This window comes from Papio anubis, chromosome 5, assembly GCF_008728515.1.
Source record: "Papio anubis isolate 15944 chromosome 5, Panubis1.0, whole genome shotgun sequence".
NCBI classification, from domain to species: domain Eukaryota; kingdom Metazoa; phylum Chordata; class Mammalia; order Primates; family Cercopithecidae; genus Papio; species Papio anubis.
The window spans coordinates 112,299,821-112,318,024 of NC_044980.1; the positions used below are offsets into that span (position 1 = coordinate 112,299,821).

Here is an 18,204-nt window from a genome sequence, read left to right on the forward strand (position 1 = left end):
GTGGGAGAGTTCTCTGCTAGAATTGGGGAACAAGATGGAGAGAAACATAATTAAATGAGTGCTTAAGGATTGAGTGGATTAAGCCCAACTATCCTGGAACTTCTCTGGTTTCTTGGTAACCAGGCTTAGTATGGGTTATTTCTATGTATATTGGTGTACCTTTTATTCTATTGTGCTTGACAGTACGTTCTTTATGTTAAAGCATGCCGAGGTGGATTTGTAGCCCCTGTCTAGATATTTTCTAGAATAGGATCTATTTGTCTATGCATGTGGAAAGAACTGGTTTGGTTTAGGGAGTACATAATTAACAAGGTGGGACAGGAGTTACTAGTTTTCAATTGTTTGAAAGATGTGAAAGAGGAATTAGACATATTCTGTGTATCCCGAAGGCACAGCACCAGAACCAGTGGATTGAAGTACGGGAAAACAGATTTCTGTTCAGTTCAAGGAGTGTGCGAAGAGATCACGAACCATGGGTTTGTGGTGGGGTGGATGGAGTGCAGAAATTGTCTTTCAGTGGAGGTTGTCATGATGACTACTGGGAGGGGACACAGGGCATTCAAGTAGTAGACTGGGAATAGACGTTGGACTAGATGATTTTTAAGGCTGATTTCAATCTAGCCACTCTGTGATTTTTAGGACACATTATATCCGCTGGAAAATGAAAAGTGAAGATAAATCTGGCATTTGAAGGGGAATTTCAGGTTCATTGGCTCAGGGTCCCTAATGGCTTTTTCTCTCCGACTTCTTCAAGTCCTCCTGCAATTATACTCTTTCTCTTGTACATCAGTTTCTTTCCATGTATGGAAACATCCCTATCACCATCAGAACATGCCTTTTTATCACCCTTCTTAAAAACCAAGTGAAATAAATTTCTATATTCGATGTAGCCTTCCAGCGCTATGGCACTTCTCTCCTGCCCATTCTGGCAGAACTTCTTGAAGACTTGTCTCCTGGAGTGTGTGCAATCTCCCCTTCCTGCCACCCCTCCCCACTGCACCACGCCTCAAAAACCCTTTCTATTAAGGTCACCAAAGGCCTCCATTGTAAGAAATGCCATGGCCTATTGTAGTCCTCGTCTTTTTCAGCCTCTCAGTAGTAGTTGGCATCATCCACCCTGGCCCCCTTCTTTTTCTTTTTGCAGTATGCCCTTGTAACCACCCCGCCCCCTCACTGCCCCTTGAAGCACTGTCCTGACTTGACTTCCAGGGCATCACATCCCCTTTTTTTCTCCTACCTCAATAACTGTTCTCTTCAAGGGCCTCTGCAGATGGAATTACCCCAGGGCTCAGTCATTGACTTTCTTCTCCATACTACACTGTTTCTAGGGTTCTTAACCTGCTAAAAACAAACAAACAAACAAAACAAAAAAAAACTAAACTAAAAAAGACTAGACTTTATCCAAGTCTAGTTAATTCAGAACCTTTGGGGAAGACTTGTGAGCATCAGTTTTTGTTTTGGTTTAGTTTGAATTGGTTTTTTTGTTCATTTTTTTGTTACTGGGCATACCAGCGTACAGCCAGGATTGAGAATATCAATGATTTTTAGTCCTGGGGGATAAATACCAAATACTAATAACTTCCAAATTAATGTATTTAACACATTTTTCCCAGACTCCAGACGTGATAATTCTGTTGTCTGTTTTACATTTCCACTAGAAATAGGCATCTTAATTGTGTGCCCCTTCCACCACACTGGCTCCTTCTTGGGTTTGCCCTTCATGCATACAGCTCTCAGGCCACAAGCCCAGGAGACAGCCTGATTCCTCTGTTACCTCATTACACAGCTCACCAGGCAGCAAGCTCTTTCCACTTGCCCTAGCAAATATGCACATCCTAAATCTCACTGCTTCTCCCACCACCACTTCTCTTCTGGGTATACTCAGGAGCCTCCTAACTCCCGCATGCTCTTGCACTGTCACTCTCACAGTCCGTATGCAGTCAGAATGGTCTTATCACTGATGACAGTTATTCCCTTGCCCTGCCATGGCTTTCCATTCCAATGGACAAACTCCCCACTCCTTACCAGGAACTACAGGCTCCCCTTCATGTGGCCTCTGTCCAATTCTGCGAACTCGTTTCCTCCCACTCCCTCCTTCCCTGCCTGTCAGGCCACACTGACCACCATGCTGTTCCTCAAACTTCCCAAGCTCGTTCCTCGTACTTCAGAGCCTTTGCACACACCCCTCCCTCTGCCTGGAAGCCCCTTCCCCATAGGTTGTTCCTTGGCTCTCACCCTAATTTTTCTCCAGTTTCTGCTCAGATATTACCCCAGGAGAAAGCCCATCCAAAATGCTCCTCTCTCCCACCCACTCTGTAGCCCCTGCCTCTGGTTTATTTTTTCCCTCCACAGCATTTATCTCACTCAAAAATCCTGTTTTTCTGGCTATTTTGTTAGAACTTTTGTCACTGCTCTATCCCCAGGACCATCAGCAGTGCTCACACGCAGTAGATGACGTATACATACTTGTGGCTGAATGATGAAGTACTACTCCTTAAGCAGTAGTCCCAGGACCTAGGCGTTTCATCACTTCTCTGGCCCTTGACCCCTTTTCCAGCCTCTGAGCAGACCATGCTGGCTATGGCCAGGATCTCCTGCTAAGTTTATCTCAGAACCTACCCTCTTCTTGCTGCCTCCCATTTGGCCCCGTGCTGTTTACCAGAAATACACAGGCATGGAGAAGTTGAGCAACCTCTGGCATTTTAGTGCTAGGTGGGGACCTTTCTGTTCTCTTCCTGACCATTCCAAACGAGTCCACACTGCTCCCGTTTTCTGTAGACAGACTGGTCCTCGATAATCCACTTTCCTGATTTTCCTCCCCCTTTTCTCTTTGCCCCTCATTGATCTTCTTTGCAGGCTCCTTCCCCTTTGTCCAATATCAAAATGTTGATATTTCTTGGTCTCTACCTGGATTCTCTGCCCTTCTTATTCCACTCTCTCCCTGGTGACCCTGCCCATTCCTAGGGTTTCAGATTCTCTACATGCCGGTGACTCCCAAACTTATATTCCAGGCCCAAGCTCTTGTCTAAGTTCTAGACGTGGGTGTCTAGCTAGAAAATGTTCTTTGGTATCTCGCAGGCAACTCAAATTTGATGTGAAGAAAGCTGAACTTGCCTTCTCTTTCACTTTTCCCCTTAGTCAATGACCCAGGTAACTATCTCGAAACCTGGAAGGCTTATTCTTCTGGCCTTACCCCTATGCCCAATCAATTGCCAGTATTGTCAGTTCTCCCGGTGAATAGCTGTACACTCTATATGCCGCCAGTCACTGTGCACTGCCACTAACTAAGACCAAGCCACTGCCGCCATCTCTTTCCTAGGTTACTTTAAGGGCAGTTGCACCTAGTCTAACGTCCTGTGCTGCTATTGGCTTTCATAAAATGTCCATCTCATTGCATCATCCTTTGCTTAAGATGCCTCATTAGGCCAGGTGCGGTGGCTCATGCCTGTAATCCCAGCAGTTTGGAAGGCTGAGGTGGGCAGATCACGAGGTCAGGAGATCGAGACCATCTTGGCTAACACGGTGAAACCCCGTCTCTACTAAAAAATACAAAAAATTAGCCAGGTGCGGTGTTGGGTGCCTGTAGTCCTAGCTACTCGGGAGGTTGAGGCAGGAGAATGGCGTGAACCTGGGAGGCAGAGCTTGCGGTGAGCCGAGATCGCGCCACTGTACTCCATCCTGGGCAACAGTGTGAGACTCTGTCTCAAAAAAAACAAACAAAAACAAACAAAAAAGATGCCTCATTAGAGTTTTGATAAAATCTAAACTTTTTAACAGGGCTTATAAGATCCTGAATAACGTGTTCCCAAACTGACTGCTTTTCTTGGAGTTTCTCGGAAATATCTGCCTCGCTCAAGCACACCCCCACCCCACCCTGCATACTTACACATCACTCTTCTGGCCACTTGTCAGTCATTTACCCTAGAGTCTAACATAGGGCACAGTAAGGCCTCAATAAATATTTGTTGCATAAATGTAGGAAGGCAGTGGTCCTGGATTGTAATTGTGTGTCCTCAAATTTTAATTTAATTTACCTTAAAAATGTAAAGGCTTCCAGAGTCAAAAGTTGCTGTTTTGTTTTATAGTGCTGTGTATGTTTCCCTCTACTCTGTAGTTTCCAGAGGGTTGTTAAAAATGGAACTAAAAGAAGTATGTGGGCTTCTGTTAGCAAATCAGTTTTAATCTGTACTCTTTGGCCGTTGAGTGCTGAGCTTAGGAGGCTACCAGATGGGGACACAGGAACCAAATCACCTTTGCTTCCCAGTGAGGAACGGGGGCGTAAATTGGCTGAATAGACTTCTGCAGTACAACTCCTTCAACTTGAGCTTGTGTAAGCCAGGATCAAAATACCTGAGACTTGTTGAGACTGGTCTAGACTGTTTATTAAACTTTCAAACCTGTTTGGGAAGAAGGCTTGGAACAACAGTAGGTTTGGGCTTGTGAAGTAAATCTTATTTAAAGGAAATAAACAAAAGCTTAATCATGTTTACTTTGTAACAATATAGGTAAAACTGTTGGTTGCTGTTGTAATGAATCTAAAAAAGAATAGAGAATGTTTTTTTTCCTTAGAAGTTCCAGGTTCAACGACGAAACCCCCAAAATACAAAAATTAGCCAGGTGTGTTGGCTGGCGTCTGTAATCCCAGCTACTTGAGAGGCTGAGGCAGGAGAATCACTTGAACCTGGGAGGTGGAGGCTGCAGAGAGCCAAGATCGTGCCACTGCACTCCAGTCTGAGCCATAGAGCAAGATGCCATCTCAAAAAAAAAAAAAAAGTTCCAAGTTCAATATTCCCAACTTCCCCCTCGGGGCTGGGAGCTCCTGGGTGAGGTTTCTAAGTGTCCATCCTCTCAGAACTCCTATCTTTAATTTCTTCTTGCATAGATCAGAGGGGCCTCCGAGTCACTGCTGAGTCACAGGGATAAGCAGAAAGGGAATGACACACTTCCTGCCCCAAGTTCTAGGGAGTTTTTAGGGTTTGTTTTTCTGTTTCGCTTTGAAGATTCCCTGAAAAGACAGAAGATTGCCCCAGCTGCCTCCTGATTGGCAGCCTCTATTTATTTATATGATTTCATAGGATATCCTCTCTGCTATACCTTGTAACTCACAGGGTTTTTGAAACCTTTTCCCCTTATCACAGCAGTATTACATGTTTGTGTAGTGTATTTATCAACTACAATTTGACCAATTTAAAAAAAAAAAAAAAAAAGAGGCACTCTTTATTGTCACTACCCAGAAAAAAATGTATTGTGAATATCGTCATTCCAGTCTCTTTTCTGTGTGCTTATAGTTTTCTCTTTAAAAATTGCATATGGCTGGCTGGGTGCAGTGGCTCACGCCGGTAATCCCAGCACTTTGGGAGGCCGAGGCAAGCAGATCACAAGGTCTGGAGTTCGAGACCAGTCTGGCCAACATAGTGAAACCCTGTCTCTACTAAAAATACACAAAAAATTAGCTGGGTGTGGTGGCAGGTGCCTGTAATCCCAGCTACTCAGGAGGCTGAGGCAGGAGAATCTCGTGAATCTGGGAGGCGGAGGTTGTAGTGAGCCAAGATCGTGCCACTGCACTCCAGCCTGGGCAACAGAATGAGACTCTGTCTCAAAAAATAATAATAATAATAATAAATAAAAATAACAATTATATATGGTTTTATGGTTTAATATAATTTCTTCGCTTTTATGTATTATTTTGTAGCCTTTGTGAAGAGTTCTCATGTTATTAATACTCTGCAAGATCAGTTTTAAAGATTGCATTACTGGCCAGGCACAGTGGCTCACACCTGTAGTCCTAGCCCTTTGGGGGCCTGAAGCAGGAGGATTGCCTGAGGCCAACGGTTCAAGACCAACCTGGCCAACACAGCAAGACCCTGTCTCTTAAAAAATAAAAAATAAAAAAATAAAGACTGCATTACATGCCATTATATGGATGTGCCATAATTTACTTACCGAGTCCCCATGTGGATACTTAGGCTCTAAAAGTTTTCATACAGGGTCATTGTCATAACCCCATGCAGCTTCCTTGCACTTGTCCACACTTCTGTCTCTTTCATGGGATATATTCCTGTAAGTGGTTCAAAGGGCCTGTGAAGTTTTCAGGTTTTTGATCTTTATTGTCACTTTGCCTTCCAGACGTTTGTCCTGTTTTACATTCCCGCCATATAATATAAACTCCTTACCATGTCTTGTATGGTCTACATATTCTGGCCTTTGCCTAACTCTCAGCTGCTTCCCGCACCTTTCCTCCTCTTGCTTCCATCACTGTAGCCGCACCAGGCCCTATAACCTCCTTCCCCTGAAGCATGCCTGGCTTGTCCTGTCTTGGGCTGTAACACTTGCTCTTTCTACTGCCCAGACCATTATTCCTGTGGCTTTCAGCATATACCTGTGATGCCACTTCTGCTAGAGTGGTCTCCGTCAGAACCCCCTGTTTATTTTTGCCCTAGCACCTTTCATAATCTGTCCTTTATTTATGTATGTGCTTACTGGTCTGCTGCCACTTTTTCCCACTGAATGTCAGTTTTGTAAGACAGGCAACCCCTTATATTTCATTTCCCATGTCCCCAGCATCTAAGTCAGTGCCTGCCATTCAGTAGGTACTGGGTAAATGCAGGTGGATTCATTGAGGCTGAATGAATGAAGACATCTCCCTGTCGTCTAGGAATGTGTGGTGTAATAGGGTAGGGCTGATGAGGTGTGTATAGTGATGGTTACCTCTTGGAGCCAAACATGGCTGTCTCTTGGAGCAAAATGTGGGAAATGCTGTAAGTGTCCAAATATCATGGAGATGCAGAAGTGGGAACCAGTGACTGGCTACAGTGTCACGAAAGGCTTCGTCTGAGCTGAGCCTTGGGAGACTGGCAGTGTTTTGCAGCTGGTGATGATGGAAGGAATCCAAGGGGCTGAGGAAAGCTGGTGAGCAGAGGCCCAGAGGCAAAATGGTGGGGGCAGGCCTGGGGATTGCTTTAAATCCTATGTTGACTCATGGACTTGGACCCCTGAGCAGCAGGGAAGCATTGCATGTTCCTCATCAGAGGGTGACATGGTGAGTGAGGATATGGAAGTGCTTTTTAAACTTAATTCTAGGTACACGTGGCAATGTTAAGGGTGATCAGGCTGTGCTTTGGGAAGCATGAGGACAACTAAGTAAGAGGCACAGGAAGTTCAGGCCAGAGGATGAGCCTGAAGGAGTTGGGGTGATGGGGCTGGAGATGAGGAGAAGGCAGAGGAGTGTTTTGGAGGTGAGGAAGGAGAGTGGGACCCACGATGACACTGAACCGGAGAGTTTTAGTTTGAATGCCTGATGGGAAGATGAGACATGGAGCCCTAGAAGAGCTGTTTGGAAGTAAGAACACTTATGAATTTAGTTTTGACCCATCCCTTTACTGAATTAGTGAGCCTCTTCCAGATTAAACCAGCCCATGTGCCCTCCTTTGTCCTGAAGGGGCTTGGGTAACAAGAAGATAGAAAAGAGGAGACAGAAGTATATACCACAGGATGGGGACTCGGGCCCCCATGGCCTCTTCCTCCTTTGTAAGAAGAGGACTGCATTTGTGGAAAGGGGAAATGAGGCTCCAACTCCTTTCCAGGAGACGAGATGTTTCCTGGAAATGTCTGTTCCCAGGCCCCCATTGGGAATGATTTGCCGCCAGCCTTGTCGTTGAGTAAATTTGTTCATGTTGTTAGCCTGAGGCAGATGGGGGCGGATGGGTGTTTACTGTGGAGTACATGAACATGTGGGCTCAGGGTACAAATGGGAAGAGGCCCAGAACTGGGTGACACATCATATTTCCCCCACAAACATTCAAAAATGATGTGTGCTTTTCTTAGGGAAAAAAATCAAAGGGAAAGTACTCAAGACATATTATAATTCTGATTGTTGTCTAAATTGAAAAAGGTTTTTTGTTTTGTTTTTGTTTGTTTGTTGTTTGGGACAGAGTCTCGCTCTGGCTAGAGTACAGTGGCACGATCTCTGCTCACTGCAACCTCTGCCTCCTGGGCTCAAGCGATTCTCCCGCCTTAGCCTCCCAAGTAGCTGGGACCACAGGTGCCCACTACCACAGCTGGCTAATTTTTGTATTTTTAGTAGAGACGGGGTTTCACCATGCTGGCCAGGCTGGTTTCGAACTCCTTGCCTCAGGTGATCCACCCACCTCAGCCTCCCAAAGTGCTGGGATTACAGGCGTGAGCCACCGTGCCCAGCCGTGTTATCTTACTTAAGCTTTACAGCAACCCTAGGAAGGAGGTTATTATTATTCTCATTTTACAAATGAAGTGACTGAGGCCCAGAGAAATTAAGTTACTATCTCAAGGTCATACAGTAAGTGGCAGAGATTAACTTGAACTCAGATATGTCCAACTCCAAGCTGTTACATTATAATACATGAGCTTAAGAAAAGAAACTTCTTCTTGAAAGTGTGAGAAGATATATTAATGTCTGGCCAAGTGAAGTAAGATGAAAGAAAAGAAAGGGACCAGGTCTCCCTGCAGGGAAGAAACAGACCATAAGGAAGATCAACCCAGCTGGGCTTGAAATAGCTTCCAGGGAAGAACCTGAGCAGTTTCTAAACATTTTAAAATATAATCTAAAACGACAATATACTTACATTGTTCAAAAGTCAGAATGTAAATATATAGAGTGGAAAAGCTCTTTCTCACCTTTGCCACCCACTGCAGTTCTGACCCTCGACCCTTGCCCTTGCTTCCAAGAGACAACTTGGCCTCCCAAAGTGCTGGGATTATAGGCATGAGCCACTGTGTCCAGCTTGGAAAAGTTTTTGAAACTTATTTTTCAAAACAAAAATGTGGTTTGAAAATACCCACATGGGTAAAACTACATAATGAGAAAGCTCTCTGTCCTCTAGAGAGGGAGTGGAGATGAGAAGTGCTTGGCTAGCATTCTCTGGAATGTTGTCCTTTCAAGAAACCACCTTCTGCTACCTTAAAAACAAAAGGAGGTTTAACAGAATGCAAATGGAAGTGAGAATGGGAGAGGCACAGATGAGAAGCCAGCAGAACCTGGTGAGTAAGTGACCACCCAAACCAAGGGAGGAATCAGTGATGACCGAGTGACAAGGTTGTGAAGGGAGCCAGAGAGGTTAAAACAGAGAGAAAAAAATAACTGGTTGGTGATGGAGGGAGGATGAGAAATTTAACTTGGGAAATATCATATGTTGCCTTATTAACCAGAATTTCTAGAAATTTACAGAGAAATTTACCTTACAATTGGATAGTTTTTCTTGGCAAATTGAGAGTTTAATTAGTTTAGTATTTTATTACTAGGGATCATGTTCAGTTTTACATGAGGTTTTGCGATGGAAGAATGCTATAAAACGTCAGGACTCTGTTTATATTCAGTTCAGTAGAGAATAAACCACATTCAAGTGCCAGCATGTTTATTGCAGCCAGCACTCAGTGTTTCTTTGCTTTCTAAATGCTGATTTAGTGTTTTCATTGGTGGTGCAAGTGTGAAGAGAGACTTGAGCATGAATCATAGGAAGAGAGACGTAGATGCTCATTCTGCAGGCCTAGAACCCAGTGAGTGTCGCAGCTGTGCTGCTCACGGCTAGTGGTGGGATTCTGGGCATGCCTTTCAGCCTCCTTGGATGGCCTTGTTTTCCTCACTTGTGAAATGAGGTTAGATGGTATCAGCGGTCTTACCAACACCCAAGTTATCTGATGCTAAGAGAAATTAGAGGACAATCTTCTTTTTTTGCTTCTAACAATAACATTTTTAACAATTTATACTTAAAACATAGAAACAAGTACTACATGATAGAAAGGCCTACCTTCCCACACTTACTTTTGTGCAGCCCATTTGGGTGGGTAACCTGGATGGCAGCTGTGATGATGACAGACCTGAGCAGTCTCTGCCCCAGTGCTGGCTCTCAGCAGCAGCTGTTCACACTGCTTAACTCATCACTGTACCTGGCCTCAGGAGGTCTTTTGCCTTTCTATTAAATAGAAACGTGTTCTTTCTGTTTTCCATACAGTTTACTTTTTGTGCTTTCTGTCTGGTGAATCATGGATGCTTTTGTGATATGATGTGAAGAGAAAAAAGCCAGCAGACATAGGCTCATATCCCAGCATTCTGCTGAACAGATATGTTAACTTTATGGAACTGAGTTTCCGCATCTGTAATCCAAGGATAATGATGCCCACCTCCCAGGGTTTTGGCGAGGACTGAGTGGACCACAGTGAGAGCACCATGCACACTGTGGACATCTCCAGGTGCTTAGCAGCAGGATTTCCCCAGCCTTGTCTAGACATGGACCATGCAAGGCCATGTCTAGACAAGGCTGGGGAAATCCTGTGCCATGCAAGGCCTCCATTATGTGAGAAGTGAGTCTGACCATCCGCTGTCTCTGTTAGAACATCTGGAAAATGCTTCTGAGCATATTGTTTATCTCAGTCACCGAGTCTCCTGGAATAATTCCTTCTCAGCCTGCCTTCCTCCCTGCTTCACCAATGACTCTTTCCTCTTTGAAGAAGAGGAGAGAGACAAAGAAGAGTAAGTTAAATAGAGGAGGGGAAAGCTCTGATTAGCACCAGGGTTTAGGGAGGCCATTGAAAGAGTTAGCATGGGTGGGATTCAGCATATGGAGGAGGGTACAGAGAGGACTGATGGGAAGAGAGAAAGGTTGAACAGAAAGAAAATGAAATTAATCTTGGCAGCCATGGCATTAAGCACTAGGGATTAGGGAATGTCCTGGGAATGCCAAAGCATGAAGGCCAACGTGTTTTGTAGACATTTCCAGTTCTGTCTGAAGCTGTAGAATTAGATAAAATAAACAAATGAAAGTGTCTCTTTTTTTTGCAGACACAAATGTCATCACTGTTTTGATGATTTGTTGAATGTGCTGCTGATAAGGATGTGGGTAGCTATAAAGGAAACATTTTTCTTGGGGTATGTGACAAGCAGTGGATGAAACTAGGCCAGCGAGAGCATGTGTGTCTAGAGATTGTTCTGGGAGGGTAGGGGTTAGGCCTCATGGCCTCTCCTCTCAGCCCTGCCCTATTGTGCAGGGTCCTGTTGAATATGCTGCTTAACCTCTCTGCTCTGACACTCACTTTGGAAACTGGGATTGCCACCCACTTTCGCTGGGTGTGGGGAGAGTGAAATGATGTAAGTGATAGTCTCTTGCTCTGAGATGCTGAGATAATGTGGAGCGCACACACACACGGAAGAGAAGGATCTGATTTTCTCATGGCCGCCATCATGTGTTTGCAGAGAGATAAAGAAGTACCAGATAAGATGGCCGCAGACTTCCCTAATGACAGCTTATTTGCTGTTATTGTGACACTCCAGAGTGCCTCCATGACTGGCAGTGCCAGTTGCACTCTCAGGGGCTGGGGGTTAGGGGTTGGGGTACAGATTACCCCTGCGCTTCTGCTGCAGAGCTGTGCTCACCAAGTAAGAGGCTAAGAGCCACCTATATTCCTGACCACAAATTGCTTTCACAAAGCTGGGTCTGGACAGATTCTTCAGCCACTAGGCCACCAGGCAGGGCTCCTGGGGCTGGAAGTTCTGGCTGCCTGCTCTCTCCTCCTTGCTTTGAAGCATGGGTGATGCATTCACATTGGGTGACCATCACAATGTTGATCCCTGAACCTACCTAGAGTGTCTTAATTCACAAGTCCTATGGAAGCATGGAAGTGCTGTGTGCAGTCATATCTACAAAGAGATATTAGCTTTTTTTTTTTTTTTTTTTTTTCTGTAAGGTTTGACTGCTTCACAAATACTTACTTGAGAATCTCCCTGCTCTGTAGCCTATGTCTGTGACTCTTCTTTCTTCCCAAATATAGTAGGATAAGCAGGATGCTAACTGCTGGGACTGGTTTAAACAGCACACTTTGAATAGATCGGGCGACATCCTGGGCACTCTAGTCTCAAGTGAGAGAAAAGGATGTCTTAGGGAAATGCCTGTGCAGATGCTTTGCTTTTTGTTCTCCTGTTTTTGGAGAGCTCTCTCCAATACCAGGAGTTTCCTGCTGGGTGTAGAGGTGCCCACTGGATACATGAGGCTCCCATGTGCAGCCTCCTCTGCCCTTGCCTCGTGTTGGCACCTTGCTGGTGCCTCCCCGACTGGGCCTAGAGCATGTGTAAGGATGGCAGTTGTTTTCACGTAGGACTGCAGGATTCTTCCTCCAGCCTTCTCTTCCTGTAGCCTCACTGCACTGCCCCATCCTCCCCCAGCAGAACTGGAAAGAGTGGTTTCTGGTGACCACCTAGCCATGCGGCCACGACTGAGGTCACATTTTAGGGAAATGTGAGAGGCCTGTTCCTCTGTTTAGATGCAGGATTTCTGCTCTTTGTAACTTACCCTTGGAATTGCCAGTGAGTCACAGCCTGGGAAGTCCTTGTGATTTAGAGTCTTGCACTTCCAGGAAGAGCTTTCGCTTGACATCTTCTTTGACCCTTAGTCCCCGATGAAGTTTACATGGCATGAAAGACCAGTCAGAATTTGGGGAGATAACCCAAAAGAACACAAAAATATGGTTTCTAAGGTATAAGTGTCATATCGCTCTGAGTTAGTCACATGATAATGTAGGCCAAAGACAATAAGAAATGTAGAGATATGTTTGTAAACTGGTGTTGATTTGGTATCTCTTTTGGCCTCCTTCCCAAATTAGTTTTGGGCATTTGATTTTAATTTAGGTCAGTAATAATGCTCATTACTGCTTGAGAACTCTATGTGCATCAGGCAATATGTTAATTTGCTTCACGTGGTTCTCTTTAAATCTTAATAGCAATTCTGTGAATTTGATGATGTTATTCTCATCTTAAGAAGTGCAAAATTGATTGCTCAGGGGTGTTAAATAACTTGCACATCTACATAACCAGAAAGTGGCATAAAGAGACTGTGAACCAGGCCTTGGAGAGTTTGTCTATCTTCCACTTTTTTTTGCCAGGTGCCTGGTACATTCAAAGCAGAGTGTTATTGTTACAGAGTATAAAAATAAAATCAAGAAGCTTACCATATAGAGACAGTAAGATAGATAAACAACCAAAGATAATATAAGGACAGCTGTGATAGATACCAAAAGTGTTACCAAGAAAGGTCAACCAAGGTGCAGTAGGGGCTAAAGGAAGAGGTTGAGATCATACATACCTAATTGGGGTCACCCAGGAAAAGCCTTCTTAGAAGTGGTGCACTTGAGGTAGATCTCATAGAACTGGCAGAATCTTACTTGGGGGAGTGGATAAGGAAAGATTTGTGGGTGGCAGTGACTGCTAAATGCCCAGGTAAATAAACAGGCTCCTAAAGAAACTATTAGATTGTGTATATGCATGTATGTGTGTGTGTATGTGTATGTGTATGTGTACGTGTGTATTGTGTATGCCTGGATACACTCATGCTTACATTCATTATGAAAACCTTATATACTCTTCCAAAGCAAAAGACTAATGATTTCAAGTAGCAGCGTTGTCCAAACTGTGTTCTCTAGTTCTCCTGAGAACAGAAACACCTCTGAGCAATACGTATTATTAATAGATGTTCATGTTTATACAGGTAGGAATGAGGTGTTTTTTTAATTTTCTTTTTTTCAGGCATCTGCGAATGGGGCCTCTCCCTGTTTTTTTTAGTTTGTTTTTTTTTTTTTTTTCAAAGTATCTGTTTCTTTTTTCTAGCATGTTGAAACGTTAGACTTCCTGTTTCTGCTTGATTTTGAATATACTCCTGTTTGCTTGTCACAGGTAATCTTGCATTTCTAGGTAGTTGTAGTTTACAGGGAGCAAGTGCAGGCAGCAACCAGTCCATCCCTGTTGTGAATGTGGAGATCTCTCTGGACTCACAATTAAAGGCTACATAGTGCATTCCACTACAAGTGACGAAACCTGGCTCCCAGAATAACAAGCAAGACAACTTTCAAAGTGACTGTTGACCAGCGCCTTCTGTGCGTTTATGTAGTAAACTTATGGTACATTTTTCAAAAGGATAGTATATATTATTTTGAATTATTCTTGAGAAGGACTGAGTCTCCCCGAAGGTGATGCAGGTGCTGTAGTGTACACGTCAACAGGGTGGTTGCGTGCATTCCTCAAGTCTGTATGACTACCAAGATACTGTGAAGTTGTCCTTCTGATTGTATACGGGCAGAAAATGCTGAAACTAGGTGAGTTAAAACGGCCCTCAGAATATGTTTAGATGTGATGTCTTTGTTGAAATCTGATAAAATGTTCAGATGACTAACATGGTATTGCTTTCTTCAAGGAAATAATGTTTGGTCGTGGCTTTAGAGCTACTGTGTTCAACAAATCACTATTTTGTTTTGCTGTGGCTCTGGGTTTGAGGAACCAGTGTTAAGCTGAGGGAGGTATGAGTACTGTGGGTGGAAAAATGGCATTTCAAGTTTGCATGTAGCAGTTTCATTTGTAAAAGATAAAGGTTTGAAATGTTTCAGAGATGGGACTCTGAAAAGATTGGATGGCTTTTTCACCCAGAGTTTCTCTTTTACATTTTCCATGCATTTATTAACTGTAGGACACCTCTGGTTCCCAGTGGTCTGGTAGCAGTGGTAACACCGTGGGGCAACCTGTAAACACAAGGGTGTTTATTTCTATTATCTCATTGGATAATTGTTTGAATATTGCTGTTACCATTTTCTCTTAACAACCAAAAAAAAAAAAAAACTTACCTTACATATAAAGCATTTTGTACTTTTAAAATAACACCCTAGGTTTGTTTTTAGCCATACTTAATGTTTCACAAGTAGACTTAATTTTATTTTTAAAGTAAATTGAAAAAGTTATCAAGGATTGGAATAGAGTGTTTTAAATAGCCCTTAAAGTTATATTGGCATATATACACTTTTGTTCAAGTTGATGTATAATATTTGCTTAGGTTTACTTAAAATTGGTCTGCTCAACAGATTTTTTGGAGCTTAAATTTAATACTAGGAAAAAACTAGAACTTGGAAGACATAGGAGGGTGTTGGTATATCTAGTCTTTTGGTCCATTATTGAACCCTTGGCAGCCAATAAATATTATTTCATAGAGTCCTGACTTCTCTTGTATAGAATGTGGTCACCTGCATATCATTTATAGTAAATGTACGTTCATCTACTAGATGCCTAGAGCTGTGCATGTAATCCTGTCGTGTGTGTGTGTGTGTCTGTGTGTGTTTGTGTATGTATACTCGAGAGTCTGAGGCAGGAGAATCGCTTGAACCCAGGAGGCGGAGATTTCAGTGAGCCGAGAATCGTGCCACTGCACTCCAGCCTGGTGACAGAGTGAGACTCCGTCTCAAAAAAAAAAAAAAAAAAAAAAAAAAAAGGTTATGTCTCTGTGACTGTATGTCATTGCATATATACAGTTGAGATCAGAGCCAGCTTTGCTTGGGAGGGTTTTGTGGAAGAAATGAGTTTTGGGTAGAGTTCCAAAGGGAGGGTAGGTAGCGTACTTTGGCAGAAAGACGTGTACATAAAGCTTCCAAGGCTGGAGTGATTAAGTCATAAGCATTCAAGGGTAAGCATGAACCATTTGAGAACCAACTGTAAATTAGTGGTTGAAAATAGCCAGGCTAGAAGTGAAGGGGAGGCAAGGTTGTGCATGCCGAGCTGAGAACCGTCGTGGCAGATTGGCGCGTAGGAGCTTGTCTATTCTGTTCCTGGTAAATTTCACTCTTGGATATTAGCACATCCTGACCATGTTGCCATCTAGTGGAACTGGCTGAATTGGCTGTGGGAGCATCACCACCTTTTCCCACTTCAGGATAAACTCTAGTGTGATATTTTGGCAATAGGGAAACTTACTTCTCTTTTACCTAGGGATTTTAAATGAAGAGTGAGAGAGAGGAGGTGGGTGTAACTATGCTCTCCCCGGATGACATTAATTTAGATTCTGGAAATGTGGAGCTGAATGCTAATATAAGGAATTTCTCATAGACAATGTCTGGAGTCCAGGGTATGACTGCTGAGAGTGCTGGGTGTACATGTTCATCAGCTTAAGGCATGGAGCGAGCAGGAAGCGGTGCTTGGGAGGTTCTGCAGTGGAGTGAAAGCATACCGCATCTGGCTCTGGGCCCTTTATGTTTCACCTGGGCCGGCTTGTTTTTGTCATGTGGTTACAGAGTCCATCCCAGTGGCAGAGAGAGCCCTCTGACCCCAGAGTGAAGACACTATAAAGGTCTGTAATCCTTCTGCCCTCCCTTTTAGCCATCCATGGACGTATCTATTCAGCAAATACTTCTTGAATTATGTCCCAGGCACCTTCCAGGTACTAAGGCAGTGAACAAAGCAGATAGAAATCCCTGCTCTTGGAGAGCTGATATTGTAGATGGGGACAATAAACATCAACAAAATAAATAAGTAAAATATATAGTAAGTGGAGAACCAAGTGCTAAGTAGAAAAAAGTACTTTCAAGCTGAAGAGGGAAATAGGGGTTGTTGCAGCGGGTGAGGGGGTAGAGGCAGGTAATTGTGGTTGCAATTGTGAATGAATCCTCACTGAGAATGTGATTGATATTAGATTCACCTGAGAAGTGTGAGGAAGCCAGATGTGAATATCCTGGGGGAAGAACTTTCCAGACAGAGGACAAGCGACCGCAAAGGCCCTAAGGTGAGAATGGGCCTGATGTGTTCCAGAAACAGTACAGAAGCTTAAGGGAAGGAGAGAGATGAGTCAGAGAGGTGGTGAGGGGCTAGATATTGGGGCTTTGTGGACAGTTATAATGAATTTGACTTGCACTGGGCATGAGATGAGAAACCATTTGATTTAGTCCAGTCTTCTCATTTACAAATGCAACGTAGGCCAAAGAAATCAAGGCAGGTATCCGTGATCATCCAGCCTCATGGTGCGAGAGCTGGGATGAAAACCTGCCTCCTGCCTCTGGCACTCTTCCAGCCACCCTGCCTGCCCTGGGGATACATAGCCACGTGCAGGTGCAGACTTCCAAGTGCAGTGGTCTGAGAGGAAGAAAAGTGCTGTGGGCTCCTCCAGCAGCTGTATTTCAACATGGTTCATCTTGGTTGTTCCCCTGCTGTGTCCCTATCTACCTATAGAGGCCTCATAGCAAACACAGAAAGGCTCAGACCTCTTATTTCAGAGGAATACTCTGCCGAATATTGCCTTCCTTTGTTTTGCTATGGAGATAAATCCTTCAGATTTTCCCAATGTCCATTAGCTGTGCAGTCTCATAAGGCCTCCCCTATTTCTTATTTGCATTCATTTTTAAGCTATTTGGATATAATAAACATAAAATAAAATTTCTACAGTCCTAAGAAGTTTGGTCACCATTCTCAGTATTACCCCCTCACCCTGAAAGTTAGTAAGACTGAATATTAAGTGGTATTTAAAATTAATTTGAAAACAGGATTAGTAGCTGAGGAGAGAATGTGAACTCACCACCAAATACAGCTTAACCTGGACCATTTTGGCCCAATACTCATTGTCTTCTTGTTTTACTTTGAACAAGCTCAAGCCCTTTTTTCCCCTTCTATCTCCTTTAGATCTTATGACCACTGTCCTCTGGACACAGGCCAAATCCTCTAATATCACTTTATGATGAAGGTCAGACCAGTGCTAAGTATAGAAGAAAATGACTTTGTGTTGTCATGTGCATTGTCTCCTCTTTTTTAATCGTCTCCTAGCCTGTATCCAGTGGACAAAGTGACATGAAATAATTTGCTTGTGGAGAGAACTCATCCTGAATTCTCTTGCCTCATTCTTACCCTTCCTCTTATAGCAGAGCTCCCAGTCTAGACTATATGAGATTTACCTTATCATCATAGCTTGCACTCACATTCGTTTTTATAACACTATTTCTTTTTCCCAACCAAGGTGATTTCGTGTTTATTTGTATATGTTGTCTATAAATGAGCTTGACATCCCACCAGCTTGAGCCATTAGGGTTAGCATTGATTTGCATCCTTTGGTATCATTTCTCCTTTCAGTAAAATTGCCTGTCACTAGAACCTGAGGGCATAAAAGACCACAGAGGTCTTTTGGTTTCTATTTTTAGGAGAGTGGTGCTCCTCGGGGAGCTATCTGAGCTGGATTTGATGAGAAGCTAAGAATGAGTGCTTGCTGGAGGTAATTTCGTTATCAAAACTCAGGGTCATGTGCTTGGGAGTTAGCAGCCAGAAAAAAAATAAAAATAAAAAATGTCAAAGCTAATAGGACAGCAAAGCACATGCAGAAATGCAGATATGAATGGGGGACTGCCATGAGCAGTAAGCCGTAACAAAGCTTGACAAGAAACATTTCT

At 43.6% G+C, this 18,204-nt stretch overlaps 1 protein-coding gene across 2 annotated transcripts in view; it reads left to right on the forward strand.

The window, feature by feature from the left end:
* Positions 1-18,204, forward strand: part of TNFAIP8 (TNF alpha induced protein 8) — a 124,697-nt gene that overhangs the window by 45,636 nt on the left and 60,857 nt on the right. Inside the window, exon 1 of one of the 2 annotated variants that reach the window (XM_009208938.4) lies at positions 11,379-14,112. The exons of the other annotated variant lie outside the window; for it this stretch is intronic. Within the exon in view, the coding sequence (XP_009207202.2) occupies positions 14,100-14,112 (13 nt within the window). The 5' untranslated portion in view covers positions 11,379-14,099. Of the gene's footprint in view, positions 1-11,378; positions 14,113-18,204 lie in introns of those variants that run through there. 2 annotated transcript variants of the gene reach the window in all.